We start from the raw sequence: 26,767 nt of genomic DNA, 5'->3' as shown, positions 1-26,767 counted from the left end.
AAATGTTTTCTTTTATTTCTTCTTCCTCAGGGTAGTAAAACTCGCTTTCGCTGTGAACACTGTCGTTATCGCTATTAATGCTATTCTCCTGAGAAATGCTGGCAAAAATTTATAAGATTTTTGATAATCTTATAAATAAATCTTATAAAAAAAAAAAGATAAATGTTGACAAAAAGTTCTACTATGTTTGTTGTTGTTGTTGTGAACAAGCGAGTCGCCAGAGGGCCGTAACTGGGGTCTGTATCGTAGGATACGGACCTCGCCAGCCAATCAGAGCGCAGGATTTGATGGAAAGCAGACCGCGAAAAAAAAATAAAATAGCATATTAACTAAAATATTCATTTTATTAAAAATAATCACAAATGGGCCTTTACTTAATAAACTTAACATTTCTACTACCTCCATTCGCTTCTCTTCTCTTTTCTTTAGCTTTCAGCAGTTTGTATAAACAGAGCCCTGGTTTATTTTTTTAAATCTAGTTGTATAGTCTGAGTTGTACACAACAGCTCTTTTCCATTTTAGATGTTTTTGCGTTTTTTTGCAGGATTAGTGCTGTGTTACTCACACCTAGAGTGAAGCCATGCACATTCCAGCTATTGTACGTTATTCTGAGACTTGAACAGGTCACACTTTAGAAACACTGTCCTTTGGTAGAAATGCTGTTGTTTGCGAGGACCATTTTGAGCCCGATTGCTTTGAAAGGAATCTACAGGCCGAGCTACTGGGCTACGCAGATCGCGTTAGACTCAAACCCGATGCTGTGCCAGCAATATTCCAACGCTGTCCATGGAAAACGAATCAGGCCATGGAAGCAAGTTAGCTAGAACAGTAGAGACATTCAAAGCGAGTATACATATTTAGGCACTGCCTAAAAGCAGAGCTCTTGAGGAGTGTAAAATGAGTTCGTAAATAATCCAATGTTATTTTTAATATGCTTTTTAAAAAACAAGTGCTGGATAAAAACCCATCTATCGTATGGAAATAAAGATACAAATTTCATTGTCCGTGACTCTACGCTTCGCTTTGCTCCGCAATAAACTCACTAGCTGATATTTAAACCATATGAACTCTTGTGGGACATTGCATGTATAATACCTGTATTCTCTCTCACAATAAATAAATAAATAGTATTTATAGCTAATATGAAGACACACAAACGTGCACACTGAGCTATTATACAACCCCAATTCCAAAAAAGTTGGGGTGCTGGGTAAACTATCAGTAAAAACAGAATGCAATGATTTGCAAATCACTGAAACCTGGTATTTCATTGAAAATTGTACAAAGACAACATGTCAGATGTTGAAACTGAAAAAGTTTGTTTTTTGAAAAACATTTGCTCGTTTTGAATTTGATATCAGCAACACGTTTCAAAAAAGTTGGGACAGGGGCGTGTTGCCTCACCCCTACTTTTAACAACACTCTGTAAGCGTTTGGGAACTGAGGAGACCAGTTGCTGTAGTTTTGAAAGACAAATGTTGTCCCGTTCTCGTCTGATAGACAATTTCAGTTGCTCAACAGTTTGGGATCTCTTGTCATATTTTGTGCTTCATAACGTGCCAAATGTTTTCAATGTGAGACAGGTCTGGACTGCAGGCAGGCCAGTTTAGCACCCGGACTCTCTTAGTACAGAGCCATGCAGTTTTAATATGTGCAGAAAGCAGTTTGGCATTGTCTTGCTGAAAGAAGGAAGGTCTTGCCTGGAAAAGATTTTGTCTGGATGGCAGCATATTGCTCTGAAACGTGTGTATGTCATTTAGCGTTAATGATGCCTTTCCAGATGTACAAGCTACCCATGTCATGTGCACTAATGCACCCTCATACCATCACAGACGCTGGCTTTTGAACTGTGCACTGATAACAAGTCGGATGGTCCCTCTCCTCTTTAGCCTGGAGGACGTGGTGTCCATGATTTCTAAAAAGAATATTTACTTTTGATTCATCAGACCTCGGGACAGTTTTCCACTTCGCCTCAGTCCATCGTAAAAGAGCTCGGGCCCAGAGAAGGTGGCGGTGTTTCTGGATATTGTTTATATCTGGTTTTAACTTGCATTTGTGGATGCAGTAATGAACTGTTTTCACAGATGATGGTTTTCTGAAGTGTTCCTGAGCCCATACAGTGATTTCCACTACAGACACGTGTCTGCTTTTAATGCAGTGTCTCCTGAGGGCCTGAAGATCACAGGCATCCAGTGTCAGTTTTCAGCCTTGTCTCTTGCATACAGAGATTTCTCCAGATTCTCTGAATCTTTTAATGATATTATGGACCACAGATGAAGTGATCCCCAAATTCTTTGCAGTTTTACATTGAGGAACGTTATTCTTAAATTGTTGCACTGTTTGCCCACGCAGTCTTTCACAGAGCAGTGAACCCCTCCCCATCTTTACTTCTGAGAGACTCCGCCTCTCTGGGATGCTCTTTTTATACCCAATCATCTTACTGACCTGTTGCCAAGTTACAAAATTAGTTGTTTTTTTTAAGCTTTACACAACTTTTTTTTTTCAGTCTTTTGTTGCCCCGTCCCAACTTTTCTGAAATGTGTTGCTGAGATCAAATTCAAAATGAGCATATATTTTTCAAAAAACAATACAATTTCTCAGTTTTAACATTTGATCTGATGTCTTTGTACTGTTTTCAATGAAATCTAGGGTTTCCATGATTTGTAAATGATCGCATTCTGTTTTTATTTACAGTTTACACAGCATCCCAACTTTTTTGGAATTGGGGTTGTAAATAATAGGTTGCTAGCTGATTCCCCCCCCCTTCCCCCATTACATCAGGCTACAATGCTACATGCTATACTCCCACTGTCATGGTCTGTATATATTAGCATTAGCGTTATTTGTAAAGTGTTAGATTTGACACTTCGCTGTCAGCCTATTTAATTGTTCTGGGTCCAAAAGAACTTTCACTATTAGCTGACATCACTAATAAAGTAAATGGAGTTTTATTTATATATGATGGCGAGAGAGAGAATATTACCTGGTTGCACGAAGATATGAAGTTTATCTTCGAGTGGTGAATGTATATTTCACGAGTGAGTGAAGCAAACATCTGATATATTTTTCAACACAGGAAGATAAACTTTATCTTCACACCACCGTGTAATGTTCTTTATATTATATGGACACAGCCACAAAAACAATACACAAGTTAATAAAAAGAATTTTAATTTTGAACCGGTTCACCATTTTTTACAACGCACGTCTAGTCAGTGGGAAAACACTGGGAGTGATGTCATCGGAGTGAAATATCAGGAATTATTATTCCTGGCACTTTTTCCATGCAATAAAAATGTGTTCTATTCCTTTCTAGCGTGTTTCATTCATTTGGTTTGATAGCATGCAATATTGTTAGCATATCGGTTATCCTACGTCACTCTACCCAATGGAGAATGAGCGTTGAATATGGTTTACGATATTGCATGGTTGTCAAGACAACATAATGTCTCACATCAGTGCCGATGTGAATCTTCAATGAGAGTTTTTTGCTGCACATGGACACAAATTCTGTGTTCGCCAGGAAGACAGAAGGCCACCAAAACTTCATTAGATATTCTTCATGCATGTTTACAAGAGAAAAACATGCCAACGGACATCGAAAAACTGGAAAAGAGACATGTCGGAGATGTAAAACTTTCTTGCCAACGAGCAACTGTGCCAGTTTGTAAACAAACATGGCTGCAAGGTTTTGCTTCATTAAATATGGAAGATTTTTGAGAGAATTTTGAAAGAGAAAGACGCATTGAACACCCGAAAGGAATGTGTATGTATAATAATAATAATAATAATAATAATATTGGCTGGCTTTTTTGTGGTGTATCAGATATATTCCATTCAGCTACTTGTCTTCGACTCGTTCAATATCATACTAGCTGAATGGAATATATCTGATATACCACTCAACACCAGTCAATATTATTTAATTATTTTTTTCGCGGTCCGGTTTCCATCAAATCGTGCGCTCTGATTGGCTTGCGAGCGGTCCGGAATCCTACGATCCGGACCCTGGTTACGGACCTTTGGCTACTCGCTTGTTCACAACAACAAACAACATGGTAGCAATTGTTTTTGTCGCCTAGATCAGGAAAGTGATCTAGATCAAATTTTCTTTTCGGAAAATTCCAAGCTGATGTAGCTTGTGAAACAGGTTTGTGACGAGCTTGTAGCAGGTTTGTTCTTAAATATGGTTTCCCTTTCAGGCGCTCTCGTTTTCTGTTAGAATTTGGTAAAGAAAAAATGAAATATATTATTTACCAGCTTAAGGTCGGTCCGTATTAGGGTTGGGCGGTATCCAAATTTTGATACCTTTAAACCGTCTCTGTGTTTTCCCGGGGTATACGGTATTACCGAGAAAAAAATATTTTGTTTCGGCCTACTGTGTAACGTGCGCCTATGCCTCAAATGTACTATTTAAAAGCAGCATAGCGAATTGTGTGCATTGTGGTATGGATTAAGCAGCAAAGCGAATTTTGTGCATTGATGAATGGATTAAGAGATATTTCAAAGCATCACGCAACTCTTCCTTCATCTTGAAAATAGCATTCAACTGTCGTTTATACATGTCTGCGTTGAAACGCCATTTGCAGCACTATTTCACCTACTCCATCAAAAAAAGTACACGATGAGCAGGATCATACCCTTTCAAGCATGGGAAATAAAAAAAAGAAAAAGAATCAACCAACACCCAAGTCCGTTTAGACTGCGCGATAAACCATATTCTTCAGCGCAAATGAGGCGAACCTAATTCAAATGCGTGATAGCTGCACAAGGCAAAATCATATGGGCCCACGTCATGCCATGGCGGGGAAATTAATAATCAAATGGCCTTACCTTGCTTAAAACGTTGTCTTGATCACATAACTCCTTACAATTATTCCACTTAAATCCATACGGTTTAACACACCCAACAAAGATAGCAAGCGCATTGCTAATTCCCACCAGAAACCTAACAGTTTACGCTACAATGTTTTCTTCCGTTTCTTCAGTAGATGACATTTCAAACGTTTATTACCCACATCCCAAATGTCATACGTTATATTATTTTACCTTGTTGTTACTCATGTAACCTACTCAAAACACAACTCATTGGAGAGATCTCGTGGAAGTGGAGTACCCCAGGCTATGGTGTGCCTTAGGGGACATATTAGATTTTTTTCGATTTTGCGCGGTCATTTACATTATTGCTGGCTCTTCCTTTTCGTTTGGTTTGAAACCAAAATGCTGCCACACTGCCGATGTTGTATTTTTTTTTGCCACTAACTCGTTATCTTGACTTGCCATCTTTCAACCGCGGTCTCAGTCTCGGTCTTGAATACTGACCTCGGCCCAGAGGGCCTCGCTCAGTACTTTCAAGACCTCGGTCACGGTATTTCACCATACGGACCTCCCAGCTGGTAAATTTTATATATAAAATATATATATATTGCATATGTATGTCGCTGAGATCCGCAATGTATTTCATATGAAAAATGTGAGCTTTTCAACACAAAGATAAACTTCACATGTTGGCTTAGGCCCACTTTACACGGGGACGGTCTGAAACAAAAATGCAAAAGTCCATTTTCGTTCTCCCTTTTTTCTGCGTCTACACGACCGTTTCCAAGGAGGAAATCTGCGTCTATACGGTGATGCATAAATGTGTGGAATTCAATTGGATGTGCATGCCAGGCGGCTAGGTGGTGCTGTGAAAGACCTCCGCTATGTCTGCACGCATGGGCAACGTCTTCCGTCTTGTCTGATCTGCACATCTGCGCCGCGAAAACTTTTTGACTACTCTGGCTATGGTAAGTAAGAAAGTAAGTAAAAAAGTAAGAGCATACCATACCCGCCTCTGTTCATTAACGGTATATGTGCAGATTCGGTATAGATGTTCGAAGGACTCCTGGACGTTTATTAAAGCTGCCAGAGCAGCTTGAAGGTCCGTTGGATCGATGTAATCAGACATGCTCTTTTTTTTTACTTACTTTCTTACTTCCCGGGCTGGCATGTACAGTATATGACATATGTATGACGTAAATGCGTACCCGACGTGAGCAGATCCGAGCAGAGTTTCGCGTATTGGGTAGTTTAGACGGATATGCAACGGGGGCTGTTTTTAACTTATCCACTCTGGAAGGCGTTTTCAATTTTTTCCGTTTTTCAGCCTCGGAAACGCCGTCCCCGTGTAGACGAAAGGCACTTCCGATAAAATATTTAGTCGTTTTTACCCGACAGCGTCCTCGTGTAAACGGGCCCTTAAAGATATATGATTTTCTTTTTATTATATCGACACATTCACAAACAAAAACTCCCCAAATTTTATCAAAACAATTCAGCGATTTGCTCACGAGTGACGTATAGAGATGTATGTCACAGTTTTGGTTCTCCATGTCCTGGATGGAGCTCGTATGAATAATGAGTGGTGTATTTCCCAGTCAAACCCTCGTGTGTCTATATATATATATATATATATATATATATATATATATATATATATATATATATATATATATATATATTCCACACACACACTTACACTTTAATGTTGGCTAAGTTGAACATATAGTGTTAGATTTAGTTTCACATTAATGAACTTAAAATCATCTCTGTCTACCATGACAGTAAGTGAGAGTGCATGAGATGGAAGAAGAGGGCGGGGCTTCCTGAAAGTGTCTGTTAATATTGGAGAGTTCAAAACACCTGCACGCATGATTCCAGACTCGCATGTCAGTTTACGTGCCGCTATATGAATATAACGATCGCTCTTTTTGCATATTTTATCATAATATGGGGATAATGATCTCGTAATCGCACAAGTCTACTCCTGCGTCAATGGCGAGATTCAGTTATGTTTCCAATAGCTAGGGCAATATTCATAGTTCAGGAACTACTAATAGAAATAATTCTGCCTTGTGACAATATCTGTTGCTGAAAGTGCGATAGAAATAATATTTAATTGAACAGGTGTAACTTGTTTAATATTTTGCATGGGGTTTAAAAAAAACAAAACAACCCGAAACATGGTCTACCTGCGTCGTGTAAATTAAAGCTGAAATCAGTATTCTGGGTTTTGATAGGGAAACGGTGTCCCCGCCTCACCGCGTCTTTATTTGTTTTTGAAGACTTATGTTCATGGCTGCCTCGCCTCGCCTCGCCGTCCTCCGTCGTCCTCGGCCCTATTTTGAAAATGCAATTCTTTTGGATTGAAACAGGTCTTTAGTATATGCAATGCATTACCTAAAATGAATTACCCCAGACAGTGTGCTCAATCACTTTTTATCTTTTGCCCGCTTAAAGAAAAAGAAGAGTAATCAAAACCTTTCAACCTATTAGAGGGATGACTTTTACAATTGAATCACGGGGACCACAGGTGCGATAACGAGAGCGCTCGGCTCTCCGCTTGAGTGTGCGCTTCCACCTACTTCCAGATGTTATTTCATGTTTATCTGCTCTTTAAAAGCTGCACTCCGGAGGGCCCCCCCCCACACACACACACTTCAAAATCATGCCGTAATGGCGTTTAAGGAAGGAGGCGGGTTTTTTTTTTAATTCTGGCAGAAAGCATGCTAAAGTGGCAAATTAAGGGGCATCTCGAAGGAAAACAGGATGGAATCGATCAACACCCCACTGCACTTACAACTACATATGTCCTGATATTTAATTTTCTAGTGCATTAACACATGGTCATTACAACATGCCGCCTCAGTTATTTAATCATAATGCATTTTCTTCTTAAAGAATTGCTGAAGTTTTCAGGCAGGTATTCAGCAGTTATTAGATACAGATGAGCACTTCAGCATTAAGTATAGATTTTCAGTCCCTGCTCACTTAAGGCTTGGAGTTTGTCTTAAAGAGGATAATGGCAAATTAAAGTCCATACCCCATTTATTCAGCAAACCTTGATGGGATAATTTTATAACTGCTGATTCACTCGTTTCCTAGATTTATCTCTAAAGTGGTTTGGTGGTCTAGCCTCCATATACTTACTGTGCAGGCGAGTTTCTCCAAGGTTCCTGCTCTTGGCTGATGATATACCGCGGCGCAGGAGACGTGCACAGTAATTGCCCATGGAAGAATTATTCCACCTCTTATTTGTAATGAGCTTTTGAGCGTGCCATTTGCCGAACACTACTGCAGGTTACTTGACACTTATGATTTTTTTCTTTCTTTCTTTCTTTCTTTCCTTTTTTTTCTTAAACACTTTCGCAGATTGCTACAGCTGTAAAGTTCTTGCAGAACCCGAAAGTTCGTCAGAGCCCGTTAGCTACCCGAAAAGCTTTCTTAAAGAAAAAAGGTGAGTGAGAACACACACACACACACACACAATGCAGTAATGCGTCCTGGACGCTGGGATAAAAATGCTAATCATGTAAGGCCGCTTGCTTTTAAGGAGGAGGGGAGCAGGGTGAAAGGTCAACACCATGGCTGCAGGCCCTGCTGGGTCAAATAAGGGTCGATTTATTTCATTTTTGCCTCCTTCAACCTTCATTTATACTGTAGAGCTCAGCCCTGACTGTGAGGCGGATAAACAACCTCTTGGTTTCTTTGGGATGTAGAGAACGAATATTGACAAACTCTCTGTCCTGTACTTTGAGTGCAATTGTCAATTACACTCCCTCCCAGCATTTTAAGGCTTTTACTTAATTTAGCTGTTATCATAAATATTAAAGGCCTGGAATCCATCGGAGCATTTTATCGACCATAAGATCAGTATGGTGTGAGCACAAATTTGCATTCGCTCTAAATTCAGGGCTGTTTATGCTATAGTATGCGTGTGTGTTGGGTCTTGTAGGCCACACAATGCATCAAACCCTGATTCGTTAAGCTGTGCTCTGAATTAAAACAGGAGACATGACGCGAATTGTGCTTTGGCATGTTTTAAGAACGAGTCAAAATAATATAATAAAGGCTGCCGGTCTTTAAATATTATGAGTTCTCATCTCATCTCATCTCATCTCATTATCTCTAGCCGCTTTATCCTTCTACAGGGTCGCAGGCAAGCTGGAGCCTATCCCAGCTGACTACGGGCGAAAGGCGGGGTACACCCTGGACAAGTCGCCAGGTCATCACAGGGCTGACACATAGACACAGACAACCATTCACACTCACATTCACACCTACGGTCAATTTAGAGTCACCAGTTAACCTAACCTGCATGTCTTTGGACTGTGGGGGAAACCGGAGCACCCAGAGGAAACCCACGCGGACACGGGGAGAACATGCAAACTCCACACAGAAAGGCCCTCGCCGGCCACAGGGCTCGAACCCAGGACCTTCTTGCTGTGAGGCGACAGCGCTAACCACTACACCACTGTGCCGCCCATATTATGAGTTATGCATTGAAAAGTAATAATTGGGGGGGGGGGGGGGGGGTGTTTCTTCCCTTCTTGTCCCCAATGAAGGCAAATTTTTTTTTTTTTTATCCTCAAAATTCTATTTCTCTCATTTTATTAAATATCGGAATGCATTTCTGATCACTATTTTGCCGCTGCTAGAGCAAGTTCTGAGTGTTTGAAATATGCTCTGTAATATATCAGTCCGTATGTCAAAGCAATGGCCGTAAACGAGATTCGTCGAGACCTGTGCGAGACATCGTAGGACGGAAGTAAAACGTATAGCGGAAATCAAAGTGACCGACATCTGCCAACATTGTCAAAAGATGCGCGCGCCTAGTCTGGCTAACGCGACTTCAAAGCTCTGCGAGCATTTGGTCTGGCAAAGCTATTAAGCCCAACCGTTTCCCAAAGTGCGTGGTTGACCCGCCTCCCTGAAATGCCTCGGTTTGCTACTGGTCGAAGCCAGAAAAGGCTGTGACGAAGCTTAAACCAATCACATCACTCTTTCCTCTGACGTATGCGACGCGACGGGGCTAACTGGTAGATTAAACTCTTACCGTAGCCGGTTGGGAGCAAGGCGAAAACCTCCTTCCTTTCAATAAATACCTCCAGGGCTGCTCTTTGCTCCGTTTTCAATGAGAACTTGCTCCATGTTCGTAATGTTTCTAGTGAATGAAGCGCTTCCGGCATAGATTCTGTAAACAATCTATGGCTTCCGGTCGCAGTTCTACTACGTCAGTGCCTTGAACACGCCTCTACCCAGGGCCGTTGGAGATGCTCAAAGTTGATTGGCTCCCGATTTTTCGGGAGCTTGGAAGAGCTGTAGATAGCTTGCCTGGCCAGACTAAGCTCGCAACAGGCCCTCATGTTGCGTCACGCTTAGGATGGGCGGGCCCAGGCTAGCGCGCGCCCTCTTTCGAATGCTGACGTAATCAAGCCGGAAGTTTTGTTTGTTTTGATAGCAATCAGGAAAGTTTGAAAAAAGTAGGCAGTAATCGTCATTTAAACTCGTTTTTGTGCAATACTTCATTTGGAAAACACACAGTTTTCAAAATGGCAGCACTGACACCTGGCTGATGCTTGACGTTTCAAAGTCTCGCACAGGTCTTGTGAAGATCGCGCGGATAAGCGACGCCTGCTGTGGACCAAACGAACTAAATTCAACACGGCTAAAAACCGAATAGGCCGATAAGTATAGCCTAGGTCACAACCGGACGTACCTTTTTTTTTTTTTTTTTTGGCCATGTGATTTTTGGCATTTCCCAAATCACTGCGTTTTTTTTGTTCGTGGAGAAAGATGCACGTTGGCCGTAAGTTTGTCTTGCAACTTGAAAAAACCGTAAGCGCCCGTACAGTTTGTTTGACATGACAAAGAACCTCTGCGGCCGGTCTACGGCTCGAAAATCAGCACGTCACACGCGCGCCCTCCATGCGTTTCTTGCGTTTTTTCCACGTAGACCGGCCGTAGGAGCACGTATGGCCCGTTGTGACCGAGGCTTATAATGTTTAATTGCAATTAGTTGCCGATATAAGGTTACTAAAACCGAAAACGTCATTGAATAACACGTTGATTAAGAAATAAAGCAAGTTTAAAAATCACTTCAGTTCTCCTTTAAGCTGTGCTCTGAATTAAAACAGGAGACATGACGCGAATTGTGCTTTGGCATGTTTTAAGAATTTTAAGAACGAGTCAAAATAATATAATAAAAAAGGCTGCCGGTCTTTAAATATTGTGGGTTATGCATTGAAAAGAAATGTTAATAATAACAATATGTAGGGTTTTTTTTTTCCCCCCTCAATGTAATATACATAACTACACTATATTGCCAAAAGTATTTGCTCACCCATCCAAATTATCGGAATCAGGTGTTCCAATCACTTCCATGGCCACAGGTGTATAAAATCAAGCACCTAGGCATGCAGACTGTTTTTACAGTTTGGAGCTGCCCCTTCTTCTTCCAACATGACTGTGCACCAGTGCACAAAGCAAGGTCCATAAAGACATGGATGACAGAGTCTGGTGTGGATGAACTTGACTGGCCTGCACAGAGTCCTGACCTCAACCCGATAGAACACCTTTGGGATGAATTAGAGCGGAGACTGAGAGCCAGGCCTTCTCATCCAACATCAGTGTGTGACCTCACGAATGCGCTTCTGGAAGAATGGTCAAAAATTCCCATAAACACACTCCTAAACCTTGTGGACAGCCTTCCCAGAAGAGTTGAAGCTGTTCTAGCTGCAAAGGGTGGACCGACGTCATATTGAACCCTATGGATTAGGAATGGGATGTCACTTAAGCTCATATGTGAGTCAAGGCAGGTGAGCGAATACTTTTGGCAATATAGTGTATGATCCAATTGGGTATTAAACATGAGGTATAAAATATGATGGGTTGTGCTGTAAAAGGAAAATAATCAACAACCGTCATGAGATGTGGCACGATACAAAGTGGAAGTGTTTTATCCTCTGATATATCACACATCATATCCCTCATCAAAAAATTCCCGTGCAGGGATTGGCCAAGGATGGCTCACGTGACCATAAAATAGTTCCACCATTGATTAAGCAATGTATCTTGTAACATCAAAAAAAAAAAATCAATATGGTGTGTGTGAGAGAGTTAGTCATGGTATATCCCGGGTATACCATGAACTGACATCACAGTTTCAAGCTATATGGCTGACTTGAGTGTTGTGGTGTGTCTGTGTTTTTTATTTATTTATTAATTACAATAAAGACAGACAAAAATGGGCGGCACGGTGGTGTAGTGGTTAGCGCTGTCGCCTCACAGCAAAAAGGTCCGGGTTCGAGCCCCGTGGCTGGCGAGGGCCTTTCTGTGCGGAGTTTGCATGTTCTCCCCGTGTCCGCGTGGGTTTCCTCCGGGTGCTCCGGTTTCCCCCACAGTCCAAAGACATGCAGGTTAGGTTAACTGGTGACTCTAAATTGAGCGTAGGTGTGAATGTGAGTGTGAATGGTTGTCTGTGTCTATGTGTCAGCCCTGTGATGACCTGGCGACTTGTCCAGGGTGTACCCCGCCTTTCGCCCGTAGTCAGCTGGGATAGGCTCCAGCTTGCCTGCGACCCTGTAGAACAGGATAAAGCGGCTACAGATAATGAGATGAGAAGAGAGGGACAAAAATAGAAGTCTTTCATACAAGTGAAACAAAAACATTAACATTTTCGCCAGGGGGATTTTCAGCTGAACACATTAAAATAACCACACACCAGTCGTTTTAACAGCTTTCTGATTTTGTGAGTCAGTAATTATTTTGTGGACTGCTTGGTCTCTTTCAAATACCAAAAATAACAGTTTAGTCACTGACTCGAGTCACTGCTGTGGCTCCGCGAACATGTGTGTGTGTGTGTGTGTGTGTGTGTGTGTAGAACTACACATCATGATCATGCCTGGCGAGGCAGGCAATAGCATGGCAAAAAAATTAATAAATAGATGGGGGTAAAAAAAAAAATTTAAATAAAAAAAAAGCGATAGCGTGGTACATTGCACGTGCGCAGGTTGAAGGTCGCTCTGACGTAAACAACAAACATGACTGCCTCCAATGAGTTTATGCTGAGATCTCATAGACGAAAGTTAAAAGTTACCACTTTTCTAGTTTGTAATTTTTCTCCCCCGCTGTCCGAAAGGCCCGAAGAGGGATCATGTCGTGGCGATGTCCGTCCTGTCCCGGGAAGGGTACTCACCTTCTGAAATCAGCTCCTCTCACAATTTTCGGAGGAATTTCACCAAACTTGGCAGGATTCTTTGTTATATGTCGGGAATATGCAAATTTTCATTAAATTGGGTCACTTTTTACCAGAATTACAGCTCTTGATTAACAAAATTATACTTTGACAATTTCATGAGGGTGTGTTTTCCTGCTGAAATCAACTACTCTCACAATTTTCAGAGGAATTTCACCAAACTTGGCAGGATTCTTTGTTATATGACGGAAATACACATATTGTAATTTTGTTCAATTCAGTCGCATTTTACCAGAGTTACAGCCCTTGATTAACAACCTTGTACTTTGACAATTTCATGAAGTTGTGCTCTCCTTCTGACATCAACTCCTCTCACAATTTTTGGATGAATTTCTCGAAGCTTGGCAAAAGCCCTCGTTATATGACGGTAATACGCATATCGCAATTTAATTTCGTTTGTGAAAATTTTCCCAGAGTTTTAACCCTTGATTAAACAACTTGTACTTTGACAGTTTCATGAGGGTGTACGTTCTTTTGAAATCAACTCCTCTCACAATTTGTGGAGGAATTTCACCAAACTTGGCAGGATTCTTTGTTATATGATGGTAATACGCATATTGTAATTTTGTTCAATCCGGTCGCATTTTACCAGAGTTACAGCCCTTGATTAACAACCTTGTACTTTGACAATTTCATGAAGTTGTGCTCGCCTTCTGACATCAACTCCTCTCACAATTTTTGGATGAATTTCTCGAAGCTTGGCAAAAGTCCTTGTTATATGACGGTAATACGCATATCGCAATTTAATTTCGTTTGTGAAAATTTTCCCAGAGTTTTAACCCTTGATTAAACAACTTGTACTTTGACAATTTCATGAGGGTGTACGTTCTTTTGAAATCAACTCCTCTCATAATTTGTGGAGGAATTTCACCAAACTTGGCAGGATTCTTTGTTATATGTCGGTAATATGCATATAGTAATTTCATTCAATTCGGTCGCATTTTACCAGAGTTATGGCATCGTTGCCAGCGGGGGACATTGTGCTCTCAGAGCACTCTTGTTTTGATGAGGGATATAAATCTAATATACACTACTATGCACTGAGAGGCACTGGGAATTATGGATTCTCTTCGATGCCTGGCATAGTACTTTTTTCTTCGGGGCAACGCCACTCAGTCACCTCAGAGAATCCCGAATTTCAACCAGAGCCTCTCAGTGTATGATGTATTTGATTAGTAATTTGCGCTAGCAGCAGTAGCACAAATTGTTGCTCTCACTCAGGAGGTGGTTCTTATTATTCTAACTTTTTTAGGACGCTATTTCTCCCTCAGTTTTCAACCAGTCATTACCAAATTTCACATGAAGAATACCTCTAGGCCAGGGGTGGGCAATTATTTTTTCCATGGGGCCACATGAGAAACAGAAAATTTTGTGGAGGGCCGGACCAAAAGGCTGAACTAAATTCTGCATAATATTAATTGTATTTCTTTATATAAAACAATAAATAACATTGTTTTTACAAGTTGCTAAGACTGGTAAGAGTATGGAAAAAAACGAGGTTGCCTTACAAAAAATGTCATTTATTCAATCAAATTTCCCAAAACAATGGTTAACAAAATGTGAACGTTTGTAACATATTTTTTTTCAGTCACATTCACCCCAAAACACAATAAAGACATCACAGTATTGTCTTTCTACTCCACATATCAAGCAAGATACATCATATTATAATAATGCTGCCCACATTTGTAGTCTAATCACCTCATTTGGTGTTTTTCAGTTTTTTATTTGTTCAGTGAGAGAAATCTAGTCTCTGTTGGTCTTTAACGAGTGCATCAAAGTCAGATTAAATGTCTGAGGTGGAGATGCGAAGCACAGCTGACAGATGATCATCAGTCGATTCGGTGTAGGTATCAGATCTACAGATTGGCTCGGGCTCCGGCGCCTGCTGGTGACGTCACAATATGTGATTGGCTGGACTGTTTGAAGGATGACGTACAAGTTTGTGGTTGGTCTGGACAAATTACGGAAGTAGTTATCGCGGGATTAGGTTTCGTGGGATTTCATGTCATGTTCATGTTGCGCGCATTGCGTTTTTGTTGAACACAACTTCAAAATAAAAGCAATGCACATTCAGTCCATGCATGGGGTAAAATTAGAAAATACATTTATTTTGGAATTTCTAATTAACCTTACGCGGGCCGGTCAGAATGAACTAAAGGGCCGCATGCGGCCCACGGGCCGTAAAATGCCCAGGTCTGATCTAGGCTGAATTACGTTGCTATGACTTTTGGTGCTGATCCAGATCACCAAACCAGAATGAGCCATGAAAAACGGGATTTTTTTTTTCCCCCAATCACTTATAACTGTCAATTTTCGTGATTGAAGAGAATCTTTTTTTTTTATTTTTATTTTGTCCAGGGCATCAGGCGCAACTTTTCCTTAACCTTCAGTTGACACAGGTCAGCTAGCGCAAATTACTGTGACTTTAGTCACAGTCTCTATCTAGTTATCTTATTTGCCAATGCAAGCAATATTTATGAATTAGAGTGACGCATTTTACTTGATATCCATTTACAGTTACATTTACTGTTGTGGCGCGCCCACGAGACAAGTTAGTTCCTGCCATCACTAACGTTAAAGCAGCTATAATACGGTCATTTTTCGCTCAAGTAGGCATGTAACGATTAATCCAATTCACAATGTTGGTTTCATGATTCTATTTTCCCTTGATATTTTTGAAAAAAAAAAGTGAAGGAAATTTTACTCCCAAAAAATTGCAACATTTATTTTCCTATTTTTTATCAACTTAAATATTCCTTTTGTTCAATTAAATTTCTTAATCATGTTAATTTCCTCTTAGCTAGAAAATTTTAAGAAATTATTTCCTTACGACATTAATTATTCACCCACATTTGTAGAGGTTGGAGCACAATATAATAGCCTATGAACGAAAATATTTCATTTTATTAAAAATTAAAAAGTTAATAATCAATAGGCCTTTTCTCAATAAACTTTTAAGAGCATTTCTATTCCCTCCATTTGCTTCTCTTTTCTTTAGATTTCAACAGTCTGTAAAAAGAGAGCTCCAATTTCTTGGTAAATCTATTTGCACAGTCAATTGCACAACAGCGGTCTCATTTTAGATCTGCTTTTTTGTGTGGTTTTGCGGCATTAGAGCTGTGTTACTTCCGCCTTCAGTGAAGTCATGCCGTGTATTCCCGTTATTGTACATTATTGTACTCTCTGCTGTCTAAACAAATCATTTACAGCTGGGGAAAACTAAAAGGTTATACAGCCTGATGATCCGTGAATCTTTTTTAAATTTGTTTTAATTTCACCAATTCAGATTGTTATATAAATTTGTATCGTGCTTTGTCGCATGATTGTGACATGTCTACTCTTAAGCGCTCTTTTTCTCTCTCTAGAACGTAATACGATTTTTTTTTTTTTTTTTAAATCCCACATTTTCAAATCCAAAAGCATGACGCTCTTCCATTCTCAAGATGTATATTTTTCATATAATTTCTTTGATAAATGAAGACACATTGGAAAAATGTATTAGTGTTTGTGACTCATGGATTAGCTGTTACTATAGAAACGGTACGTTTTAGAATGAGCACATTTTCTATAAACCTTTGATTTTGCTTTGCAGTCAGAACGACTGTCAGAGCTGCCGTTAGAGAAAATTATACCACAGTTACAAATATTTTAAGTTCGTTTCTTAGACAAGGATATTTTTTAAGCTTGTTACCTCGTTAACAGTTTCGGCGAGAATCTCCCGCCTTCTTCAGAAACAGTCACCAGATGTCGAGTGGTGACGTGCCTTATCAGCTGATGTTGCGTTACGGAGGCGTGAACGTCCCGCCCAATTTGACAGGTAGTTCACGCCTCCTGCTGTCAGGACGGCACTCCAGGTTTGCGACAGTGCGTACGCTCCCTCGTCCCGGTTCATCGTCCTCTGCGCCCGCTTACGTATCTCCACTGCCTCTAAAATCCAACGCTGGAATCTATTTTCTTCAGCGCGAATGACTCTGGCCTCTTCCCAATTCATTATGTGATTACAGCACAGGACATAACAAAACTATTACATTTCATTTCCACTTCCACATTTTTCCAATTTAGAGGCATAATCTATAGACAGAAAGAGGGATTTGCAATGGGGGACCCGCTATCTGCCACTCTATGTAACTTTTCTATGGAGGATCTGGAAACCCGAGCCATAGAAACAGCACCGGATGACTGCAAACCTATCTTCTGGAAAAGATATGTTGATGACATTCTCGAAATAACCAAAACAGGACACACACAACAACTCACGGATCATTTAAACTCCATAGACAAGACAGGCAACATAAAATTCACACACGAAGAGGAAACGGACAAGACAATAGCTTTTTTGGACTTAAAAATACACCACACAGAAGAAGGGAACATTAGAATTACAACATACAGAAAACCTACACACACCGACCAATATCTTTTCTGAACATCTGAACATCCCATCACACACAAAATGTCAGTAATCAGAACACTATACAACCGAGCACAGAGCATCACGGAGGAGAAAGACAGACAGGATGAGGAACAACACATCCAACAGGCGTTAAAAAACTGCCAATATCCACCGTGGGCAATTCGGAAAGGGAAATTACAGACACAAATAAAAGAAAATAAACAAACAAGAAAAAACACCGAAAAAACAAACCGGGGCTTTGTCACACTACCATACATAAAAGGAGTCACAGAACGCATCCAACGATCCATGAGGAAATACCACATCAACACCCCGGTCAAACCATACAAGAACCTCCGACAGCTGCTAGTTCACCCCAAAGATAAAATACAACTGGACAATAAATGCAACGTCATCTATGAAATCCCTTGCCGTTCATGTAATAAAGTCTATATTGGTGAAACGGGCAGATGCTTCCATACTCGAAGGAAAGAACACCAAATAGAGTGTGAAAAAGAAACAACAAGAAGACTCACAAGATCCGAAAAAGAAAAAGCAAACCAAGAAAACCTAAAATCAGCCATTTCAGACCACTGCAAACGGCAAAATCACATAATGAATTGGGAAGAGGCCAGAGTCATTCGCGCTGAAGAAAATAGATTCCAGCGTTGGATTTTAGAGGCAGTGGAGATACGTAAGCGGGCGCAGAGGACGATGAACCGGGACGAGGGAGCGTATGCACTGTCGCACACCTGGAGCGCCGTCCTGGAGGAGCGACCTGACAGCAGGAGGCGTGAACTACCTGTCAAATTGGGCGGGATGTTCACGCCTCCGTAACGCAACATCAGCTGATAAGGCACGTCACCACTCGACATCTGGTGACTGTTTCTGAAGAAGGCGGGAGATTCTCGCCGAAACTGTTAACGAGGTAACAAGCTTAAAAAATATCCTTGTCTAAGAAACGAACTTAAAATATTTGTAATAGTTAGACATAATGAACATCCACTACGTATACCACAGTTAGTTCTGGTTCACGACCCTGACTGGCCGAGTGGCGTTCCATGAGTGCGGGCATTGCTGGGTTTCACGTGACGTCACATCCGCCTCATTAGTTATTCAGAACTTTAGCTGGTGGTCTACCAAAGCTCAGTTGACAAAGCGTTTGTACGGAGAATGTGCATTGCTCGCATGAAAAATGCCTTACGCTTGCGTTGTTTTAGGTGGTTCAAATTGATCAAACCGTGAAACTGATAAGTTTCTTCAGGGTTCCCCGTGAACGAACACAGGATTTCACAAAAAGACGTGGAGAAAGGTGGCTTTTGAACCTCTCACTGAAATCGACGGGAGCCGAGTCGAAGCATGCTCGAGTTCGCAGTGATCACTTGGTGAAAGGTTTGTTTATCCCTCTCGGCTATGCAACGCCATATTTGTTGACCGAGTCTCCTGCTCTAATTGGCTGAGCTGGACCATGTGACCACACCGTAGCAGACGATGGTGGTTGTTGCAGACGATTTCACTCAGCTTTCACAAAATGCCACCGAAGAAGAAACTAAAACCTTCCATGGGACAAATAAATATGAAGTCTATATTTTCTGCAGGTTTGTACATATAAGTCATAATTAATATTTTCATTTCTAAGAATTGTTATCTCTTGCCCAAACAAAGTTTGGCGGGGGATATAGAAACGAGTCCCGTCTGTCCATCCATCCCTCCGGTCACGTTTTCGTTTCCGGGCCATATCTTTAAAACTAATGAAGAGACCTTCATAAAACTTTGTATATATATCAAGCAACATGTGAACTGGTGCCTTATGCTATTTTGGATTTTTGAAAAAAAAAAAGTCTTTTTCAAATTTGTACATAAAAATAGATTTTGATGTAGTTTCTAAGAGCGATGTTTGTTTCCGGAGCATATATCCAAAACTATTCATGATACGGATTTGAAACTTGGTGTACATGTTAACAAGGTGATCTAGATGTTTCTTTTCATGGTAAGAAATTTGAGAAATTAAAATTTTTCATGTTTCCATGGAAATAATTTCAGACTTGGTCTCTCAGGTTAGTCTTAGGGGTAGGCTTTGTTTCCAGAGCAGAACTTGAAAACTATGAGTGGTATGGTCTTGAAAGTTGGTATACGTGTTGATTGAGTAATGTATATGTGCCTTTTGATACTAAGAAATGTGAGAAATTTGAATTTTTAGCTCACCTGGACCAAAGGTCCGGTGGGTTTATGCCATGGGCTGCTGAGGTCAGTGTTGGTTGGTTTACTGCAACAGAACTTGAAAAATGTGACAAATACAACCCCTGGCAAAAAGTATGGAATCGCCAGTCTTGGATGAGCACTCATTCAGACGTTTTATTCTGTAGAACAAACTGAGATCACAAACCTGATACAATAATAAAGTCATTCCAAAGTGCACCTTCTTGGCCTTCAGAAACACTAAAATAAATGAAGAAAATACATTGTGATGGCCAGCAAATGTTACTTTTATAGACCAAGCACAGGGGAAAAAAAAATATGGAATCACTCAATTCTGAGAAAAAAAATATGGAATCACTCAATTTTCATGTAGAAAATAAGGACTCACCCAGTCAATTTCCTTTCCCTAAATTGACACCTGCCTCAGATTAGATCTGCTCGTTAGTCTGCAGTTAGAAACAGCGCAGTTATCACACCTTGGAGGGCTTCTGGACCAAGTGGATTGGCAAGAATCATGGCTCCAACAAGAGAGATGTCTCTTGAAACAAAAGAGAGGATTGTCAAACTTCTTAAAGAAGGTAACTCTTCACGCATGGTTGCCAAAGATGTGGGCTGTTCACAGTCAGCTGTATCTAAGATATGGACCAAGTACAAATAGCATGGGAAGGTTTTTAAAGCTAAGCGTACTGGTAGACCAAGGAAGACATCAAAGCGTCAAGACAAAAAACTTAAGGCCATATGTCTTGAAAACCGAAAAAGTACAAAATAAATGAAGCATAAATGGGAGGAAGTTGGAGTCAGTGTACAAGTTTGTGACCGAACCGTGAGAAATCGCCTAAAGGAAATGGGATTTTCATCTAGGAAAGCTAAAAGAAAACCATCATTGACACCTAAACAGAAAAGAACAATGGGCTAAGGAGAAGCAATCATGGAATGTGGATGACTGGATGAAAGTTATCTTCAGTGATGAATCACGAATCTGCATTGGACAAGGTGATGATGCTGGAACTTTCGTTTGGTGCCGTTCCAGTGAGATTTATGAAGAGGACTGGCTGAAGAAAACATCCAAATTTCCACAATCCTTGATGATATGGGGCTGCATGTCAGGCAAAGGCACTGGGGAGATGGCTGTGGTTACTTCTTCAATAAATGCACAGGTTTACATGGACATTTTGGACAGTTTTCTTATCCCTTCAATTGAAAAGATGTTTGGGGATGATGAAATAATTTTCCAAGATGACAATGCATCGTGCCATAGAGCAAAAACTGTGAAAGCATTCCTTGGTGAAAGACACATCCAGTCAATGTCATGGCCTGCAAATAGTCCAGATCTCAACCCAATAGAGAACTTGTGGTGGAAATTGAAAAAAATGGTCCACGACAAGGCTCCGGCCTGCAAAGCTGATCTGGCAACTGCAATCAAAGAGAGTTGGCACCAGATTGATGAAGAATACTGTTTGTCACTCATCAAGTCCATGCCTAAGAGACTGCAAGCCGTTATAAAAGCCAGAGGTGGTGCAACTAAGTACTAGTGATGTGTTTTGAATGTTCTTTTGTTTGTCTGTTTTTCATGATTCCATATTTTTTTCCTCAGAATTGAGTGATTCCATATTTTTTTTCCCCTGTGCTTGGTCTATAAAAGTAACATTTACTGACTTCCACAATGCTTTTTCTTCATTTCTTTTAGTGTTTCTGAAGGCCAAGAAGGTGCACTTTGGAATGACTTTATTATTGTATCATGTTTGCGATCTGAGTTTGTTCTACAGAATAAAACGTGTGAATGAGTGCTCATTCAAGACTACTGATTCCATACTTTTTGCCAGGGGTTGTAATATCTTGAAACTTGGTATATAGTTGGTATAGAGGGCGGGGGATATAGAGGACTCGGTCTTCTTGTTTTCATATCCAGAAGCTACCTGGAGTGCCTCAGTTCTCATAGAGATGTCTGGTCCCGTAGCTAAGGCTTTGTACTTGTATAGTGGAAGTACAAATAAGTAATTGTGTGCAAATATTTATGCTGAAATGAAAACTACACAATACCACACCAGAAGCACATCAGGTACATACACCAAATAAGCTCACGATGTAGTTATGTTACAGAGCCAGGCAGCGTACTACAGAGGGGAACTGGGAAAGCCAAGTGCGCGCACTCACATCTGAAGGGAAATGTCATACATATTTTCCAAGTAATTTATTAGCTGAGAGTGCACCAGAAGGCATGTAAATTTCAAAATTTTTGTGTGCCCCAGACCCCCTTAGCATTAGCTTTGCTGCCACAAACTCCCAAACTACCTACTACTATTGCTATTATTTTTTTTATTTTGTTAAATTTATTTATTTATTTTTTAGCCAGCTACTTTCGGATTGTCTAAAGAAACTTTGAGCCGAGAAATCAGTGCTGTAGTCGAGTCACTAAATCTCGAGTCCAGTCTCGAATCCCCAGTGTTCAAGTCCGAGTCATGAAAGAAAATTTCGAGTCAAATCCGAGAACAAGACTCCACCCGCACCATTTGACGGTGGCTGTCACTGCCTTTATGTGAAAGCGTCTCTGTTACTGTGTTGGACCAACGTTCCTGCTCCACTGCCTCGTTTTAGTTAACAGGCTACAGATGAAAAGCTTGTTCATCGCTCAGCAAGCAAGCCCCGCCCACTATCAACAGGGTAATGAACGTAGCGTGTCACTTCCTTCTCTGGGTAGAGTCTCAACAAATGACGAGTGAAGTTCGAGGTCGTCCCCGTCGTCTCCTCGATAGTTCTTCTACATATGGAACACATCACAGTGCATTTTTTTTTTTTCCCCACTACACAAGAAGTCTGTATAAGCAAAGCAGGCAATCCTAGGGGCGGTCTCTCCAGGCAGTTTAGCGCCGTTAACGTTAATTTGTTCCTGAACATGATGTATGAACAGGTGAATGTGCTTCTCTTGCATTGAATTAGTATAAAAATGAATGTAAATATAAATATCTTGTGCCAAATTATTATGGCATGTTCCAAAAAAAAAAATCCGAGTCCATGTCAAGTCACGAGTCGGACTCGAGTTCTACAAGCCTGCTGGAAATTCAGAATTGGGTCATTAAAATCAATACAGTTTAGTTTGAAAATGCAACAAGGAAGAAAATAAAGCTGTTTAAAGTTTAAACGATATCCAAAAAGAAGTGAGATTTTCTCATATTTCTGCCTTATGCTCGTAGCTTGTTGTAAAATGTTTTCTTTGGCACTAAACTAACAGTGTGTCCACACTGGAGATGTTTATCCCCACATCACTAATCTTAGTGTTCCTGACATCGAGCTTCATGTTTCTTGTTCCAACATGGATTAAAGCATCTTCCTGAAATAATTTTTCCTTTCATTTCCTCCCTTAAATAGTGTGTGAGAGAGAGAGTAATTAATCAGAAAGCACTGAGATTTAGACTCGGTCATTGCCTGAAGTCAAGTCAAGTTTATTTGTACAGCGCTTTTAACAATAAGCATTGTCGCAAAGCAGCTTTACAGAATTTGAACGACTTAAACATGAGCTAATTTTATCCCCTAATCTATCCCCAATGAGCAAGCCTGTGGCGACGGTGGCAAGGAAAAACTCCCTCAGACGACATGAGGAAGAAACCTCGAGAGGAACCAGACTCAAAAGGGAACCCATCCTCATTTGGGCAACAACAGACAACATGACTATAACATTAAAGCCAGTATCTCACTGGGCTGCAACAGCTTGCGCCATTCGCAAGTGTGTTTCAAAAGTGTCTTGAAACATTCGCGGGGCTTCTCAGTTTCCTCACACGAGTCGCAAAGTGTCGCTCCTTCGTCGCTGAAATTTTGAACATGTTCAAAAAATTTGTGCAACAAAATTTCTCTTAAAATAGCCGCAAATGCGTCGCTGGTGTCGCAAAGCCGTCGCGAACCCTTCTCAAGTCAGTTTCCGTGAGGCTTCCTCTACTTCCCTGCCTGCCGAGGGAAAGCCGGGCTGCGACAGCCTGCGGCTAGTTGGAGACCCAACGATTGCGGTAAAATATGCGAATATCAATTCACTGTGATTCCAAGGCAAGTTTATTTATATAGCACATTTCATACACAATGGCAGTTCAGTGTGCTTTACAGAAGTAAAAACAAAAACAGTAAACAATAGAGAAATAAAATTACACAAAATAATTTTATTTTTATTCTAAAACAATTAAGAGTTAAAAGAATTAAAAGAAAATAATAAGAATTAAACAATAGTAGAAATAAAATAATAAAACTAAGTAATAGTTCAAATAGGAGGAGAAAAAAGAAACCAGCAGAATAGAATAAAGTTAAAGTAAATTTAAAACATGCAGAGAAAGTAAAGATTATAAAAAATGTAAAGAAGACAATATTAATTATTTAACAGAAAGCATCTGAAATTATTTAACAGAAAGCATTCCAAGTGAAAATTGTCGCCAATTCGCATATTTGATCGCAATTGTTGTGTCTCCAACTAGTCGCGGGCTGTCGCAGCCCAGTGAGATACTACCCTAACAGGTTTTTTTTTTTTTTTTTAAAGATTTTTTTTGGGCTTTTTTCACCTTTATTGGATAGGACAGTGTAGAGACAGGAAATGAGCGGGAGAGAGAGACGGGGAGGGATCGGGAAATTACCTCGGGTCGGAATCGAACCCGGGTCCCCGGATTTATGGTATGGTGCCTTATCCACCTGAGCCACGACGCCCCTACCCTAACAGTTTTAACATAGTCAGTTTCGTTGATGTTATAAACTCTTCATTGATGGAAACTTGAGTGCAAAACTGTTCATGACAACTGCAGTCCTAAAGTTAGCAAGTCAACTGTAGTCCTCAGCCATAAAAGCATTACTGTAAGTGTCCAGAGCGTCTTCCAGGTGTGACTTTCAACTGTTCACATGGGGCCGTCCTTTACAGGAGTGATGCGAGACTCCAACCAGACACAGGGCACCAGGATGGATCAGGCAGGTCCGAGGAGCAGAAGAGGTCAGCATCTCGATCCCATGTAACTCAGAGGGACAGATTTTTTTTTTGGCTGGGGAGAGAGAGAGAAAACGCGGGTTGTTCGGTATGCCCAATGTCACCTGAATAAGTAGGAACCGTATACATATTGCACTGAGTACAAGTAGGGACTCCGGCAACTAACTATGACAGCATAACTAAAAGGGGAGAGCCAGAAGGTAACACAGGCATGAGGGAGCTCCGGGACATAAAGCAGCCAGCCACGACGCCGTCAACAAACTCGAGTGAGTGGGGACTGACAACATCCATACATCCCAGTTTACCAAAACACTCCTGTCTGAGGATCCTCCAGATCTCCTCCTTTACACCAATAACAGAAGGCTTGACTAAACAGATATGTTTTCAGCCTAGACTTAAACACTGAGACTGTGTCTGATTCCTGAACACTACTTGGAAGGTTGTTCCATAACTGTGGGGCTTTGGAAGAAAAGGCTCCGCCCCCTGATGTAGCCTTCACTAAGCCTTCACTGAAGGCTTAAAAGCTGCACAAGCAGACGAGTTAACACGAGACTAAATCTATTGACCCATCCCACGTGACGTCACGACAAATGCGGCTGCCATTTTGGACATGAACTACCAGTAGTCTACCACAGCCAACAACGAGGAACGACGGCGACGCATCGAAAGGAATATAGCCATCAAAGAAAGTTTTTACTTTCAGCAAGACTTCCATCATGCCATTATATTGTTGTGCACCTGGATGTAGTAACCATCAACACACAAGGCAAGATTTATCATTTTATCGGATCCCGACAGATGCTGACCGACGGAGAAGATGGATGGTCTCTAAAATATTGGCAAAATGATGTTTATTGACATAGCAATCGTGTGTAACGGGAAGCATTTGCATATCCGAAGTGTTGTGTTTCCATCAAAGATAAAATAAACCGATATGACAACGACTGCTGCTGCCAGGTTGGGGACACAAACTAGTAGAAAGGAAGTGTGCCAACAGTGCCAACATGCTTCCTTTGTGGTCGATTCTGCTTTAAGGTAAGATCCATTTAATAATTCGTCTGCTGTGGGTTTGGAATCGGTAGCCTGACCGATTCGTTCATGTTTGTGGTGCCATTTGTTTGTTGACGCGTGTTGAAATGGAAGATTGGTTGTTGACATGATTTCCAGTGATGCTTTGGTGCTGCTGTGGATCAGATGTGTTGAGTAGCCTGACTGTTTTTTTTTTTTTTTTCTTGCGTGTGGTATCATTGTTGACGCGAGGTTGTTTTTTGAACATGCCAATGCGGGCACGATTTCCCCTGATGAGTTATGACTTCAGACGCGATGCGTGTGTGGAGTCCACATGATATGTGCGTAAGATAGGCTTCTCATGTGTTTGGAGATCCGCGCTCCGAGACAAGCACAAGCACCCCTCAAGGGAAAAAAAAGGGACCCCCCGAAAATATCGGCATAGTTCGAACACTGGGTTGGAGAAAGTAATGGCAAATAGTGAGTGCACAAACCATAGAAGGTAAACTGTACACAGCGCCAGGGCAGTGTGATGGTATGTCTACTTTTAGATTGTGTTAGCTTATCAATGAACACACTCGTCACTCGACGAGTTTCACGTCTTTACGACGGATACTTAAATGTGTGTTAGGTATTATTGTTGCAGTCTAAGCAGTCATTGTAGCAGCTAGATGAGCGAGAACCGAAAGGGTCTGTGCCATAAACCGTTATTTCTTCATGTCCAAAATGGCGGTCGCGTTTACGAAGGTCACGTGAGTGGGAAGGGTCAATATTTGCATACTGGTCTTGTTCACATCATGAAGCTGTTATGACTACCTGGTGTCCTTAGAATTTCCCCTCATCAGTGCATCTCTTTAGCAGCAGATCAGCTTTATTTATAATTCATAGCTCACTCCGGCTGCTTGCATAATGTTAATATTGAATGATGGCTTCTTAATTTCTTTCTAATGCTTTCTGTTTTCCAGTCCACGTCCAGTTTTTTTTTTTTTTTTCTTTTTCAGGTTGTTGGATGAACAGTGCCGTTTTTGGATTTATAGAGCAGAACTAGATCTTAATAATGGAAATACGTTAACGGGCCTGTCAGCATTTTACATATTTTAATATCGTAGCACACTGCTACAAGTTAGCACTCGCAAAT

General features: G+C 40.9%; 1 protein-coding gene across 1 annotated transcript in view; it reads left to right on the top strand.

The window, feature by feature from the left end:
- The window catches only part of pex14 (peroxisomal biogenesis factor 14), a 315,467-nt gene that overhangs the window by 147,350 nt on the left and 141,350 nt on the right, over nucleotides 1–26,767 (top strand). The window contains exon 3 of the mRNA XM_060938413.1: nucleotides 8,191–8,275. Within this exon, the coding sequence (XP_060794396.1) occupies nucleotides 8,191–8,275 (85 nt within the window). The remainder of the gene's footprint in view (nucleotides 1–8,190; nucleotides 8,276–26,767) is intronic.

This window comes from Neoarius graeffei, chromosome 13 (genome assembly GCF_027579695.1).
Source record: "Neoarius graeffei isolate fNeoGra1 chromosome 13, fNeoGra1.pri, whole genome shotgun sequence".
In the NCBI taxonomy this organism is placed as follows: Eukaryota; Metazoa; Chordata; class Actinopteri; order Siluriformes; family Ariidae; genus Neoarius; species Neoarius graeffei.
The sequence above is the reverse complement of the archived record's forward strand: the minus strand, read 5'-3'. Positions and strand labels throughout refer to the sequence as shown.